The sequence below is a fragment of the Phyllostomus discolor genome, chromosome 3, assembly GCF_004126475.2.
Source record: "Phyllostomus discolor isolate MPI-MPIP mPhyDis1 chromosome 3, mPhyDis1.pri.v3, whole genome shotgun sequence".
Lineage (NCBI taxonomy): Eukaryota > Metazoa > Chordata > Mammalia > Chiroptera > Phyllostomidae > Phyllostomus > Phyllostomus discolor.
Window position 1 is genome coordinate 207,221,965 of NC_040905.2, and position 16,014 is coordinate 207,237,978.

The following is a 16,014-nucleotide window of genomic DNA, read 5'->3' on the forward strand; positions in this document are numbered from 1 at the left end:
GTATGGCTCAGTTGGTTGGAGCCTTGTCCCATTCAATTCCTGGTCAAGGCAATGCCTGTGTTGTGGGTTTGATCTCCTATGTATCGGTTGCCTTCAACCGATCAATATTTTTCTTGCACACTGATGTCTGTCTGTCTCTCCCTCCTTTCCTCTCTCTCTAGAAGCAATGAAGAAATATCCTCAGGCGAGGATAAAAAAAAAAAAAAAGACCAGCCTAGAGGGATTTCTAATGCATCCAGAAGAATACAGTCCCGGCCAGGTAGCTCAGGTGGGCAGAGTGTCATCCTGACATGGCAAGGTTGCAGGTTCGTTCGATCCCCTGTTCAGGGTACACACAAGAATCAACCAATGAATGCATAAATAAACCAATTTTCCAAAAAGAAGAAGAAGAAGAAGAATATATAGGAAGTCAAAGAAATAAGATATAAAAAATAAGAGAAGAGGGATTGTAGCTTTTAACTTACTCATGATTTTGAAGCAACCATTAAGAACCACTAAGACCCACTAAGCACTCAGGTTACAAGCATCATTGGAGAAAGCAATAACCACTTAATATAGCATAGTTGAGCAGAAAGAGATTGGCCGTTAGGTGCAGACAGAGCTAGGCACAAAACAGGGCTCTATACTGCACTACCACTTCCTAGCCTTGTAACTTTATCAAGCTTAATTTCTTTGAGCCTTGGTGTCATCTGTCTCACCTAATCAGCGATATGCACACCTTATAAGATTGGTGCAGCCCTGGCTGGCGTAGCTCAGTGGATTGAGCGCAGGCTAGGAACCAAAGTGTCCCAGGTTCGATTCCCAGCCAGGTTACATTCCTGGGTTGCAGGCCATAACCCCCAGCAACCGCACATTGATGTTTCTCTCTCTCTCTTTCTCTTTCTCTCTCTCTCTCTCTCTCCCACCCCCCTCCCCTCTCTAAAACTAAATAAATAAAATCTTAAAGAAAAATATTGGTGCATTAGAGGTAGTGCATGTAAAGTGCTTAGAACAGCACTAGATAGGTGCTGATGTTAATGTAATAATCATTAATATTATTAGTTTGATAATACTATGTAGCAATGGAGCCAGTCAACAAAAGTTTATTGGATATCTATTAAATGCCAGGGTAGCACTGGGCGGTGCTGGAAGATACAGAAGACAGACTGTAGACATTTCTTTGAAAGAAGGAAAAAAGAGAAAGTCTAGGAAACATAATATAAACATTGGAAAATATTTTAACAGCACTTTATTTTGAATTTTTTTAAAGTCTTCCCTTCTTACTGAGATTGAAGCTTTGAAAATATACATTAATATGTATTTTCTTAATATATTTATCATATGAACATATACTGCAAATGCTAATGATATCAGTAACATAATGGTTTTAGGGTAAAGGAAGAGAACTAGCAATATGCAAAAAAGATGGTTGCTGGGGCCACTCAGAAGGCAAGGTCAAGTCTAGGCTGGAACTGCCAGGAGGAATCTATAGCCCAGAGGCCACCCAAATCATAGGTACTCCTTGGCTGTAAGAACAAGGTACTGGCACAACAGTTTGTACAAAATGTGCCTGCCCTGCACACGTCAATTCCTGTGACCCAGAATAAAGAGTGGTCAAAAAGGTAAGACCCAAAGAACACCCAGCTTCAGAAGACCAAGGCACCCAAGTGAAAAAGTTCAAAGTTCAAAACACAGAAGGTATCTGCCCAGAGGGTTTAAAAGAATGATTTAAAAATAAAAGCTCTTATACAATAATACACACTAAATATATAAATCTCAAGTTAACAATTAAAATTATTTCCATTTACCTGATTGCTTAGAATTTCTTTCTTTCCACTGAATATTTTTGCATTTGATCTGGTTTTGTCTCTCTTTTCGAAGTCGTTCTAATCTTTGAGCTTGAAAAGAAATATTATAACTATAAGTTTGTCAATGAAAGTTTACTATAAACAAAGACATAATTAACTACCTTCATATGAATAAAGATGTTTTATATTGCATATGTAGGGGAAAAGTCATAAAATTTTAAAGGTGGCACCCCTGAAAAGCAAATACCAACAAAAACATGAAAATATTCTTGATTTATAATTGAAATTAGAGGATATAAAACATTAATAGAGATCATAAAGATAGTATTAACATGGAAGAGAATAATAAAATGTGAAAACTTCTGTGATTAATATGACATTTCATTATATAAATCATTAATAACGGTCTTAAAGGAATTTTAATGCACAAATGAACTGAAGTGAATATTACATTACAGGAATAAAATTACTGTTATGAATTACTCTACCCGTTTCAAAAATTAAAGATAAATGAACTCAGACTAGACTATTAAAGTTTTAAATATAAAATCCTTTATCTAAAAATCATGAAAATTATAAAATGTCAAAGCTATATAAATTAGCATAGCTTTTCTTCAGTGGGCTGAAACAGTTTATAGGTAGTAAAATAAATGATTTGTATCTTTGTAACATTAGTCAAATCTTAAAAAGAACAATTTTTCTTATACAAAATTTTAAGAGATGCTGAAAGTATTAAAAAGTAAATTCCTTGGTCACAGGATACCCCACAATCTTAATTAATTATTAGCATCTAAGTGTTATCTTAAGAAATTCCAACAACAATAACAAAGTAGCACCTAAAATTATGCATTTGTGATTACCACAGGCTGACAAACCTTGAAAAATCAGGTGAACCATCTTTTAAATAAATATTGTCCAGATACACTAACAATGGCTGCATTAGGAGACTACAATGACAAAGAAAGTCACGATTAATGCCATCACCTGAAATTAGTCTCCTCTTGCACTTCCTATCTTGGCACATGCTAACAAAAAATAAATAAAATAAGTGAATTTCTCTTTCAAGGTAGGAAATCGTACACTTCTGCCTTAGCACCGTGGTAGGGAAATACAAACTTATCTTGCCAGAAATTTAAACTATGCTGGCAAAAGCATTCTGACAATGTCACTATATCTAACCAAATCCTCCTCCATTCAATTGCAAATAATAAATGTGAAGGGTAAAGCCCAAGTAATATAATCATGAAGCTCTCAATTGAGCAGCATTCTCCTACTGAAATCCATTCAACTTGTCATATAAGATATCATCTCAATAACCTACAAGGAAGTCAGTTTCAACTAGAGAACTGAGAATCAATGGTTCTAAATTATATTCAAACCTTCACTCAAATCCTATTTTGATAAAAGTTCCTTTAGATACTAGAAAAATGCTATTAATTATTTTCATCATGAGAACAAACTATTCTTTGTGGATGTCACAGAATGCTGAATTCTGAACCAAAACCTTAACGTGCCTGTCCCTGTAAATTGTATTCTGCTCTACCTGCAGGCTCCGTCAAGTATACTTTACATCTGGAACGTGAGAGTAAACATGTAAATATTTTCAATGTTCTACATTTCCTAGGAGTTATCGGGCTACTGCTGCTGATTAGATATTTTCTGATGACCCCTGCCCCTCTCAAAAATCTCTTAGAATACCCTGTCATAGCAGAACTACCTTACATATTCTAAATAACTTACCTAAGTAAAAACCTTGGTTCATCACATCTCCCTTGAAACGGTTTCAAAAAAAATATAAACTGGAAAATGGGCCATGATAAGCCTTGAAAAGCTGACGACTAAGTATGTATATATATATATACACCCCCCCATAGCTGAGCACTTTCATGCCACAAAGATCAAAGTGCAGAGATCAACTTAAGAAAATAAAGGGATGTATCGAAAACAGGAGCACCTTTTCTAATCTCACACCCAGTGTAGTGATTCCTATTAAAAACAGCCCTAATAAATACTCAGCTGTCTCCCTCTAGTCCCCCACCCTGGCAACCCCTCCAGGGGCAAGAACTGTCTCAGGCAGCGTCCGGCCTCTGCTCTGCGCGTCAGCTGCCAGCATGAAAGGTCTGTACTGTGACAACCTGAGACCCGCCTCCAGGCAGTTACCTACTGGGACCAATGCCGCTCTGTTGAAGACACTCAAATCCACGTCCCTTTCTACAGACTTTTTAGAGCAGAACATCCAACATGCCCCTCCTAGTCAACTTTTTCACTAGCCTTCTCTCTACTTCCTTGCTTCTCTTCTGGGTCTTTCTAAGAGCGTCATTCCAGAGTCTCTCTCCTTTCACAGTCGTGGAGATGGGATCTTGCTTAGGCTCACTCTTGGTGTTTATACACAGAGACTGAACCTAGTCCAACGTAATGCATTGTTCTATAAGACTGTTCACTGATTTAAAGCTCGGAAGGCACAACTAAAAGGAAATGTTAATTACCTGTATTTGAGCGTCTTCTAATACCAAAGTCCCAGCTTGAGGTAATATCGACTGACTGGGCATATACATAGCCCTGAGTCTCACCATTGCTTCCCTGAATTTCTGACCCACTGTCTCCAGGCATTGAAGGAGGATGAATCTTCTCTAGGTCAACATCATGATCAATGAGAACCATCTCACACATTCCTGTGTCATCACTGGTCACGTGTGACTGTCGAATATGAGCTAGAATGATAGTTGGATTGTCCAAGAAGGCCATCCTTTCTGTGGGCCAATTTCCTCAAAAGGCTATTTTCTCCTCTTCATATTGTTTCGCGGGCTCACCTACCTAGAAACACGATGTACACAGCAATATTTAAGAATAAGGCAGAAAATGACTGAATCATTTCACAAACAAATTCAGAGTGGTAAAATGCTACCTTGAAAATCAACATTTATCCCTGTATCTAGGAGCTTAAAAGGATTAACTCTAAGCTGAAAGGAAATCCTTGTAAGCACTAGGGGCTAAGGCTCTAGTCAATGAGAATTCCACCTATCAGGAGGAGGTGGCTTGCTCTCTTGCAAAACAAAAAATAGTAACTCCTTAGTCCACTCGAAGCATAGAACTACTGTTACCACAATAAATTTTCCTCTTTCTCCCTTTATTCCATGCAGTCTTCTCATTACTTTATAAAGTGACAGAGGAACAAGCTGTACTTTCCTCAAATGATGTGCTAAAGTATGAAATGATATTTCTTCAGTTCACAACCCCCACCCCCGTCATACAGTTGTGAAGTATCTAAAACAGCACAGACAACGCTTTCTGAGTTGCTGGAAATTTTACAAAAATGTACCACCAAAGTAATTTCGTTCCATAAATATATGTTTCTTTCTCTGATTTAAGATAGTACTGTGCTTTAAAAATAAAACTTATTAATCAAACTTGTCTGTTACCAGATTAATTTCTTATTTTAGAAACCTAATTATAAGAACTGCTTCTAGAATCCTGTTAAAACTGCAGTGCTGTTTATTCTGAGGACAAGATGGTACCTCCTCAGTTCGATGGCAATACTCAACAAAGAAAATATTACAGAACAGTGGTTAAGAACCTAAGGCCCTACAGGCAAACCCGGGTTCAAATCCTGACACCATTCCTTGCTAGCTACATGACCTTGGTGAAACCAGCACTAACCTCTTTGGGCCTGCCTCCTCCCTCATTTGTAAACTGAAAGTCTCACTCAGACAGTGGAAATGAAGCACTCAAAAAAGTACCTGGCGCGTAACTAAACAGTAGCTGCTATTAATGATGGGGGCAAAAATATCAGCACCAATTTTAGCTTTCAATTTTTGTTCGAAGTGATCCTAAAAAAAAAACAATCAACAATTTGCCCTTCTTTAGTAAGTTCACAGAAGGTAAAACGAGCATGTGCTTCCTGCGTGACAGAAGACACTGCAGGTCACCTGAGTCACCTCCTGCTTCTCTCCAGTCCTCATGAAGTGCAAGGACGGGAATGCTGGATCGAACGTGCTCCCTCAAACAGTCCTAGAATTTATTTCTAGAAAGCTCTGTAACACCAGATTTCCTTGTCATTTGTTTCTTCTAGAAATGGAACACGGGGAAAATCTAGTTAAGAAATCACTATAGCTTATTCAGGTTTTAAAATATTTTGCCTGATAACATATGCTATTGACATCACTTGATGGATCTTGAAATAAAAATATGGAGATTAAGAGAAAGTTTAACTGAGGAGCATCTCTAACCACCTGAATTACATTAATCTTAGGGGTTTTTTTTCCTTTAAATATATTCACTCAGTACTTATTTTACACTGAGGTTAATGGGAAATGCCAAGGCTAGTAAGGGTTCCCTGAATCAAAAAGTGGACACCCTCACACAGGCACAGTGTGTCTCTGAACATAACGGGAGTCTTCTAAGTGTCATGTTTCTGAGGCACTCGGCCTCAGAAATGTTAATGTCAGCCCATCATTGTATTAATCAAAAATACATTACAGATGGAAAGGGGAGCATTTAAATTTCACGTAAGAAAATAAAAACTTCTTATATAACCACAAAAAGATGTATGCAACCACAGAATTACTTAGAAGGGAGAGTGTTTGTTTTGTAACAGAATCACAGGATCACAGATTGCCAGCGCTGCAAACATCCTCGTAGCAATCCTGATAAGAGTCTTCCCCATAAAAGGAAGGCAACCAGAGGCCAGCAAGAGGGGCAGGTACTTTCAACTTCATACTGAATAGTTCTGTCCTGCAAAAAACAAGTGCTTCAGTGAGGAACCAACACATTCAGTGGGTGTTCTGGCACTAAAAGGCAAAGGCAAAGCAACACAAGTATACCGAAGTACACAGAACAGGATCTTTTCAAGAAAAATGGGTTCGCTCCATCTCCTCTTATGAAGGAAAGAGTTACGGGCAGGCACACACCAACTCCCTAACCTTATCCTTACAGAACGGAGCCCTTAAAACACCCAATCACGAGCAGATATCTTCTCTATTAATACAGTATGACTTCATACAGGAAGGAATCTGTACGATTCACTCAAGAAACAGGCATTCAATACCAGCTCAGATAGGGAACTCCCCACAGGACTGCCGGGGAAACGTGCTTCGTACCTCCTGTGACATGTACTTGAGGATTCAGGCTGTAAGTCCCACAACAACAGGGGCTATAATACCACATTCCTCTGGCAGCAAGGGATTTTACGCATGTCAGGAGTTCAAGAAATGTTGCTGCCTGACTTCCAAGGACTATAGAATTCTGTTGTACAGATTAGACATACATGAGCATGTCATATGTAGGTTTGATTATAAAGAAAGGTTGCCTTTTTTCCATGAATACAGATCAAGAGCTTCTTCTCTTCATTGTGCCCTTCAAAACTGTCACCTTGGAACACTTTTCCAACACTACTTTTTAAAACCAAAGAATGTGTTTTAAATCATTTTAAGAGCAGCAAATTATCACCTGAAGGCATATTTAATTGCAAAGACAAAGACAAAAAGAAGTTATTTTCTCTGATCAGATGTGCAAAAATTAAAGATGCTTAAAACCTAATGATGCAGAGATTCATAAAAATGGGACTTCTCAGAGGTCAATTTGGGAAGATGGAAAAGTTCTGTAGACAGATGAGGTGATGGCTGGACAACGAAGTGAATGTACTTAATGCCACTGAACTGTACACTTAAAATGGTTAAAATGGTAAATCTTGTTATATATACATTTTTTAATTTTTCTTTTTTTTTTAATCCTTACCAGAAGATATCTTTATTGATTTTAGAGAGAGAGGAAGGGTGTGGGAAAAGAAAGAAACATTGATTTGAGATAGAAACACCAATCACATCCTGGCTGGTGTGGCTCAGTGGATTGAGTGCTGGCCAGTGAACCAAAAGGTCGCTGGTTCAATTCCCAGTCAGGGCACATACCTGGGTTTCGGGCCAAGGTCCCCAGTAGGGGGCACTCGAGAGGCAACCACACATTGATACTTCTCTCCCTCCCTTCCCGTTTCTAGAAATAAATTAAATCTTAAAACAAACAAACAAACAAACAAACACTGATCGCTTACCTCCCATATGCACCCTGACTAGGGATTGAACCTGTAACCTAGGTGGGAACCCTGAATGGAAATTGAACCTGCAACCTTTTGGTATATGGAACGAAACTCTAAGAGCTGAGCCACCAGCTAGGGCAGTTTTTATATTTTTTTAAAAAGGTCTACGAAATGCTGGATTAAACAAAATTAAATGTTTTCTTCTTGCTGTTCATAGCACTTTTTCAAAATTTCTAAATTATTAATGTATATTGTGGAGCTGCAAAGGTAAGGAATCTAGTAACACAACATGCTCCAAATCCCAAACTTGTCTGATTCCTAAACATTTTTTCCTGGATGAAAACCAAAATAAACTGATATAAAATAGTTACCAAGACCATGTCTTAGAAATGCTACTCCATACACTTTTACAAACACTATTTCTTCAGGCCTTGAATGACTTTCCTGGATGGTACCAATCTCTGATCCTGGGAGAGCTGGTCCTTTTTCACGCCTCTAGGCTATGGGATTAGCGATAATTTCAGGCTCCAGGAGGTCTGTTCCCCTAAGATGGCCTACCTTTCACAGGTTCTCCCACTTTTTAACTTCTGGTTCCTCAAAGCATATAGACTTGTTTTACCAAAAATGAAAGCAATGGGGACATGATACAGGGCAGGAGGGTGGTAAGAGATGTCCCCAAATGGCATGACCATTTTTAATGCACTGGGTGGGTCTCCTCTTATACTTCCTTCATTCATTCAACAAATATATATTAAGTTCCTACTATGTGCTAAGCATGGCTCCAGGTACAATTTGAATGGTATTACTACTTTATATGACCATTTGTGTTCATTAACGGTCATGTAACTTGCCTGTAGTAATGTGGCAACGGCCAAAATGGGGGAGGAAGTTGTCAGGTTTTAATGGGCATCGAGTCTCAATACAAATATATTTTAAATAACAACTTTATGCACATACACCCTCCAAACTTTCTTTGTAATAGTTTATGTGAAAACATAGGATACAGCACAGTAAAAGAGTACATAAGAAAAGTGCCAAAGGGGAAGTAACTCATAATGAATCATAAGCCAGTACCTTCCATAAGATCTTGTACATTTCCTACAGACAGACTCCAGAATCTCAGAAGCGAAAAGCAATTATAGCTAACCTTGTAACAAAAGCTACATTTGTTCTTTCCTTTTTTACATGGATTAATGCATGTAATGCTCAAAATAATCTTATAAAATAGTTACTATTTTTATCCCCATTTTACAGATGAAAACACTGACAGGTTAAGAACTGCCGAAAGCCAGACGGATAAGAACAAGAATCAAATCCCAGAGCTTGGGCTCTTAACCACCATGCAGCCTCTCAGAACAAAGAGGAGCAAAGAATTATAACAGTCATAATAAACACAATTTTTAAAAATCCTGATTTTGAGCTCTTTCGGTTCTGGGGCCTGTGAGAAATTTCTTCCATGGGTTTTTGAGAAAGATCTGACAGCAAATGTGTTAGGCAGTAGGCTAGACCCTTAGCCTCCCCTCCGCCGATGCAACCCAGATTTGTACACCACCAAGAAATAAACAGCACACGCAATGGTTGCTCAAATATAAGTCACAGGGTTTTGCACATGAAAGGAACTTCAGAGATCATATATTTGTTGAGCTGTTAGGTCTAACTAAATTCTTAGTTAGGTCTAAGTACTTTTTGAAAATCCCTAGAGATTTATGTAACTTCAGCTACAAAGTCCATACCTGTTTCTTTAAATGGCCCCCACCATAAATAAGCCCTCCCTATACCTGTACATTCCCTAAGGACCTGAAATAGGCAGCAACATGACTTAAAATGCTCAAGTTCAGCCAATGGTTAAAAGGAAATTCCCGTTCCTGAACTTTCAAAACACTCCACACACTCACTCTTCTCTGCCAGAGAGACTTCGGTCCCCTCACCTGCAATCTGTGAAAACCTGTCTGAATACGCAACAGCCTGAGGCTTCTCAAAGGCCTGCAAATTCCCAATCAGAAATTACTGCTGTCCCGTCAATGTGTCATACAAATGTTGGCATGTTAATTGTGTATTTATAATACTGTTAATGGTTAGTTAATTTACCTCCCACACTATTATTGTACTTGAAATGATTTAACGTCTGCTGAGGGAGTTAACAACATGTAACAGCAGATGTAGGTTTCCATTTTTTTACCTTTCCACCCTGTACCCCGACTTCATGCTGTTAGCATTAAGCAAGTTAAATGTGATTCCTATACAGGATTCCTTAAGAGTGTTATAAAGACTCTACATTTATTTTGCACAACAAGGAATGATCACAAGTTAGAAAATCAAAAGCCTTTTAATTATACACAAAACCTTCATTTATGAAAATGAAAAGACCCTGTTTTTAACTATGATTTCAACATTATTTGATCTAGTTAAAGTTCAGAATTCATATCTCCTGGAATTTGAAAATAATTGAAATGACCATTAAAATAAAATGCACTTTATTGCTTTTAAATCTATTTTTCTAACTCTCTCCAATTTAACTCTAAATTAAATCTCCATCTTTTTAGACCAGCAAAAATTAAGCCTTTTTTTCCCTCCTTGAGGAATTAAAATCTCTTCCATGTGAATACGCCTAATTTCATTAAACAGCAAATAGTGATATCCTATATCTGGAGTTTAAATTTTCCTTTCATATTTTTGTTTCTATACAGTATGACTAAAGGCACTTGCTAGACTAAATCAAAATAACAGAGAAGCAATGTCTGCGTCTTCTTTGGAATACAATGGGATTCCTTCACTAAATGTCACCGAGAGCGAGGCACTGGGCACCCTACGAAGAACTGGGTGAACCCTGCTCTGCACCCTCCAGAGGCTCCCAGCGTCTGCAGATACGCTGTGTCCTCCACTGATGTAACAGGAACACAGGGTGACACACGCTGCCCGCCAAATGAGGCACAGAGACAACATGTTTTCCGAGAGACAAGAAAATCACAGAAGGCTTCAGGAAAACAGTCCCATTTTCGGATGGCTACGCTTTCCTTAGACAGAATCACAGAGGAAACAGTAACGGGGACATTTACTGAGCTCCTACTGTCAGCTGTACTTCTCACACATCAACATAACTTCATCCTTACAATCACCACGGGGTACAGGCATTAATAGTACCCCCATTTTATAGATTAAAAATAAAGGAATTAAGTAACTTGCTCGAGGTCACATGGTGAATTTTTAAAAGGCCAGTCTTTGCAGCTCCTCCCACCAAGAGGAGGTGGAGCCTAGTACGGGGCCAGTGGCACAGCGGATAGTGCATTAGTTAGACTACATCAGGAGAAGAGGTGGAGTCTGTTTCCCCACAGCTAGAGTCTGGGCTCACACTGTGATTTGCTTTGAGTAGCAGGATGTAGTGGAAGAGATGCTGTGGGACTTCTGAACCTTGGCCACGAGAGACCTTACAGCTCCTGCTGCTGCCTTTGGCAAATATCTGCATCATGGGAAGAAGCCTGGGATGGAAGACTGCATGGAGAGGCTCGGGGGTCATTCGGGCTTTCTTGCCGAGGCTTCCCAAAGAGTGACTAAGGACATGGGGACCAGCCAGACCCCCATCAACCTACCAGAGTAGGTCTTCTGTCCTAACAAATATCCCCTTTGACCAAGGGACACTGGTCCTTCATTTTCCTTTTCTTGTACCACTAACCTCCACCTAAAATGTCTCTGAATCTTACCATCCGCCAAGATCCGGTGAAAGGGAGCCTGGTACGGTACAGTGCCTCTCAGACTTGTCCGCACCTGAAGGGCAGAGGAGAGTGGCCATGAATCAAGGTGCGCAGAACCCCGGGAAAGCCAACTAAAGCATCGTGCTATATGAAACTTACTTTAGAATTCATTCATATTTGCATCCTGCCCTATAATATACTATACCTGTATTTGTTTTAATAGGAAAAAATGTTTTGGTTCTGTATATATCACTAAGATTGCTACTCCAAGAAGACGTGCATGCCATGCTGACCTTGTGGCTTCTAACACCTCCTGGCACAGACCGGGATTCTCACAACCCCAGTGTGAACAACAAGGTCTAGTGGGAAAACAGACTTCAGTGTCAGAAATATCTCCTTTTGTGAAGATAAGATAGATAACTCAGACCTAATTTTTGTTCAAAAGATATTTCCTATGGCAAATATGAAGAACAACTGGCCCTGACTGCTATGGCTCAGTGGGATGGGCATCATATAGCAAACTGAAAGGTCACTGGTTCAATTCCCAGTCAGGGCGCATGCCTGGGTTGTGGGCCAGGCCCCCGGTTGGGGGAGTACAGGAGGCAACCAATCGATGTTCCCCTGGAACACTGATGCTTCTCTCCCCTTCTACGAATAAATAAAACCCTTTAAAAATTGTAATTATTAACATCAAACTATATATAAAGTTCTAAACACAAGTTAGACTATAATCTCTATTATTTTACAGCTATTATAAAACAATCTGCATTTTCAAAGTGTTTTGAAATACTGTTTATTAGCAGCAATAGCTGTAAAACTTCAGACAACCTAACCACCCACCACCCCCAAAACTCCATGCCTGCCAACATTTCTGGCAGTTAAAACAAATCTGCTAGTTTGGTATAGTGTAGCCCTAAATTATTTTTCCAATGGGTGCTGTCTCTCTGACATAATGCATTTGATTGACACTTGTGATAATAAACAAATCATTTTATGCTTTACTTTAAGATTTCAGGTTAAAATGTTTATACTTTTACCTACAATGAAGAAATGATAATGCCAAAGAAATCAGATTGCTTCTCAATGTGAAATTGCCAGTGTAGGTGCTAAAACCATAAATAGCACTCAACCATCTATCAAATACTCATTCATCAATTTCATTCATTTGATAAGTACCTATAAAGCACTTACTATGTGCCAGGCAATGGAAATACAACACTGAGCAATTTTAAACAATTTAAAAAGACTTAGTCACTGCCTTCCTGAGGCTGAAAGTCCATATGATAGTCAAAATTCTAAGATGGCTCCTGGAATTCCCATCTCTTGGCAACCTTTCCAGTATTTTTCAGACCTTTCATCTGAGTGTGGGTATACCTGAGTTGCTTCTAGCCAACAGAGGTGATGGGAGAGTCACCCCTTAATTACTTCCTATTATATAAGCCTCCATTGCAAACAACTGAAGAGAGAGATTCTCAGCCAGAGATTTTCCTGCAGGCCTTGAAGAAGCAAAATAGCCACGTTCTGGAACTACATATACATGGCAAGGGCCTGAGTGTGGCCTCCAGAAGCTGAAAGAGGTCCCAGTCAATGAGCAGCAAGAAAATGGGGCCCTCTGCTAACAACCTGAGCAAGCTTGGGAAGAAGTCATTCCCTAGTCCAGCCTACAGATACCGGTGGAGCCAGCTGATGCCTTAACTGCATCCCTCTGAGGCCCCAGCAGAAAACCCAGCTGATGCCATGACTCCTGACCCACTGCAAAAGAATCAATCTGTCTCATTTGAAGCCACTAAGTTCGCTCTAATGTTATACAGCAATAGAAATGAAGAGTTGTATTTCTTTAAACTTAGCCTTCTTTACCTGGCTACCTCCTACTCACTCTTCAAAACTCAGCTCAATGGTCTATCTTTCAAGAAACCTCCCTAATGACACCCTTAAACCAGGTTAGCTGCTTTCTTCTTTGTGGTCCACTGTCCTTTGGTCATCATCATTTCTACCAAATAATTAATCCAGCTTATTTATTAGTAGTAGGTGCTATGTATTTGCTGAATGTATTCATTTAACCAATATTTACTGAATGCTCACTATGCGCCACTGCTGCAGATGCAGAGAGTGCAACAGAAAGCAAAGCAGACAGAGAGTCCTGCCCTCATGGAGTTCACATCCTAACGCAGGAAACAGACAAAACAGAGATGTATATTATACATATGTATAGTCAAGTCAGAAGTGCTATTGGGAAAAATAATGCAGGGACAGCAATAGGGCATGCCGGATGGGTGGACCCACAACTGAAATTGTAAACAAAGTGGTCAAGAAATGCTTTACAAGAAGGTGACATGTGAGTTATCACTTAAAGGAGGTGAGTGAGCAAGCCACGTGGACTCCCGAGCAAAGTGCCTTGCCAAGCAGACAGGACACGCCTGGCACTGCTCAAGAGGGAGCAAGGAATAGAGGATGATGTCTGGAAGAGTGAAACAAATCGTGTAGAGCCTTGCAGGCCATTCTAAGGACTCTGCTTTTACTCCAAGTAAAATGGAGAATCACGGGAGGACTGTGGGCAGAGCAGTAATATGACCTCTCATTTTAAAAGGATCTATCTGGCTGCTACATTAGAGATTAAAGAAATGAATGAATGAACGAACGAATGAACTAATCACACTGTTTCCTATTAAAATAATAATCTGTTTATATACTGGCTTTCTCTTCTAAACTATAAGCCCCTTGAGGACACTGACTATCTTATTCATCACAATGCTGGCAGTTTCCAGCAGAATGGGGCTGGCATCCAATAAGAGTTCAGTGGGGAATGGAGAGATGAATGAATCTTTCTTGTTCCCAAGGGCTCACGCCATGATTTCCACCCCCCACAAAAAGGCTCCTTATCCATGGTGCTGGTTCAGTAGAAGGTCTCCCGCTACAGTCTAAGGCTTATTTTCCTTTTATCGTCTCCTTGATTTCTGACGTTTGCTTAAACAAATAGAAGACTTCAATACAGTTATGCTTCCACTTACCTGGCTCTCAGGTTAACCACATCATCAGTAAAGGAAGGCAACATAGGTTACTGCAATCACCACTCAGGAAACCTGAATTCCAACTCCCTAATTACCAGAGACCTAATTTTATAAGTTACTTCTTCAAACCTAATTTACACATCAGTACTTTTTTATTTTACATCTATTAAACAGGCAGGTTGAACTGTAAAAGGGGCCTTTTCAGCTCTCAAATTCTACTCCAATTACACGTGAGGAAGAGGAGGAGAAGGAGGAGCGGAGGAGACTGTGACTGGGGGTTTACGCTAGAGTCCAAGTAAAGTTCTGTGTGGTTTTGCTCCGTGCTGTTTTCCCTCAAAGGTCAGAATCCCACTGCATGTTTTACTTACATCACTGTGCCATGGTTCAGACTCCAAGGGTAGAGAGGTACAAAAAAATCTTATTTTGACAAAGAAAATTTTAATAGTATCAAGATTTTTGCTCTGGTTGGTGTGGCTCAGTGGACTGAGTGCCAGCCCACGAACCAAAGGTTAGCCTGTTCGATTCCCAGTCAGAGCACATGCCTAGGTTGTGGGCCAGGTCCCCAGCAGGGGGCACACAAGAGGCAACCACACACTAATGTTTCTCTCCCTCTCTTCCTCCCTCCCTTACCCCAATAAACAAATAAACAAATAAACAAAAAAGATTTTGGCAGCAAACTCTCTACAGAGACAAATCATGCTGATTAATTTGAATAGGCATTATCACCACCTATATTTTTAATGCTATTATGCATAGAAACTCATTCCTAAAACTCCAAAAGTTAAAGTTAATAAACACATCTGCAATTTCAGGTTACTCCCTGGTCTAAGATGAATCTTGAAAGATGGTAAGGTGGGTGGTTGGAAGAAGGGTCAGAGAGACAAACTCGTCTCTCCCAAGCAGAAGAGACAGCATGAGACCAGGCATTAAAACAAGAAACTACAGAACATGTATTCAGTAACTGAAACTACATGAAATTCAGAGTTGCTGCTGAAATAAACATTTTAGAGAGACTGGGCAGGCAAGTGCACAGAAGATTACTCTGATGGACGAGACACAAGATCGGTTATGAACTATGCTAACTCAGGGAAGAGTGGATGAAATTGTAAGGCAGTGAACAATAGGTCTATGGATTTAAGATACAGTTAAGAAATATTAGGAAATAAAATTGGTAGAAATTGGTGACTGAGTGAGCGTAGAGGGTTAAGGAGATGGGGAAAGTTCATGGTTTGCATGATAGTGCCAACAAATGAAACCGTGGACTGAAATGCAGGAAGCCTAAGTGGCAGAACGGAAATGAGGAATTATGTTTCAGACACACTGAGCTTGAGACCCCTGTGGATTACCCAACTAGAGACCCACCGTGACGCAAACCTGAGAGCCCAGGCAAAACGTCTGGGCAAATCTGAGAGCCAACAGCATATGTGACGCACGAAAGACTGCAAATCTGAAGCCTGGGAGAAAGGCCTGTGCGAATTTGGAAGACATCAACATGTAAATGA

At 39.7% G+C, this 16,014-nt stretch overlaps 1 protein-coding gene across 9 annotated transcripts in view; it reads right to left on the reverse strand.

Annotated features, from left to right (window-relative positions):
* MAPKAP1 (MAPK associated protein 1) overlaps positions 1-16,014 on the reverse strand; it is a 211,318-nt gene that overhangs the window by 183,541 nt on the left and 11,763 nt on the right. For 2 of the 9 annotated variants that reach the window (XM_036022231.1, XM_028509434.2), the window contains 3 exons: positions 11,514-11,577; positions 4,274-4,601; positions 1,788-1,877 (listed from right to left, as the gene is read on the reverse strand). The exons of 2 other annotated variants lie outside the window; for them this stretch is intronic. In XM_036022231.1, the coding sequence (XP_035878124.1) occupies positions 1,788-1,877; positions 4,274-4,532 (349 nt within the window). In that variant the 5' untranslated portion in view covers positions 4,533-4,601; positions 11,514-11,577. Of the gene's footprint in view, positions 1-1,787; positions 1,878-4,273; positions 4,602-11,513; positions 11,578-16,014 lie in introns of those variants that run through there. 5 more of the 9 variants (XM_036022232.1, XM_036022230.1, XM_036022233.1 and 2 more) reach the window with 3 other exon arrangements.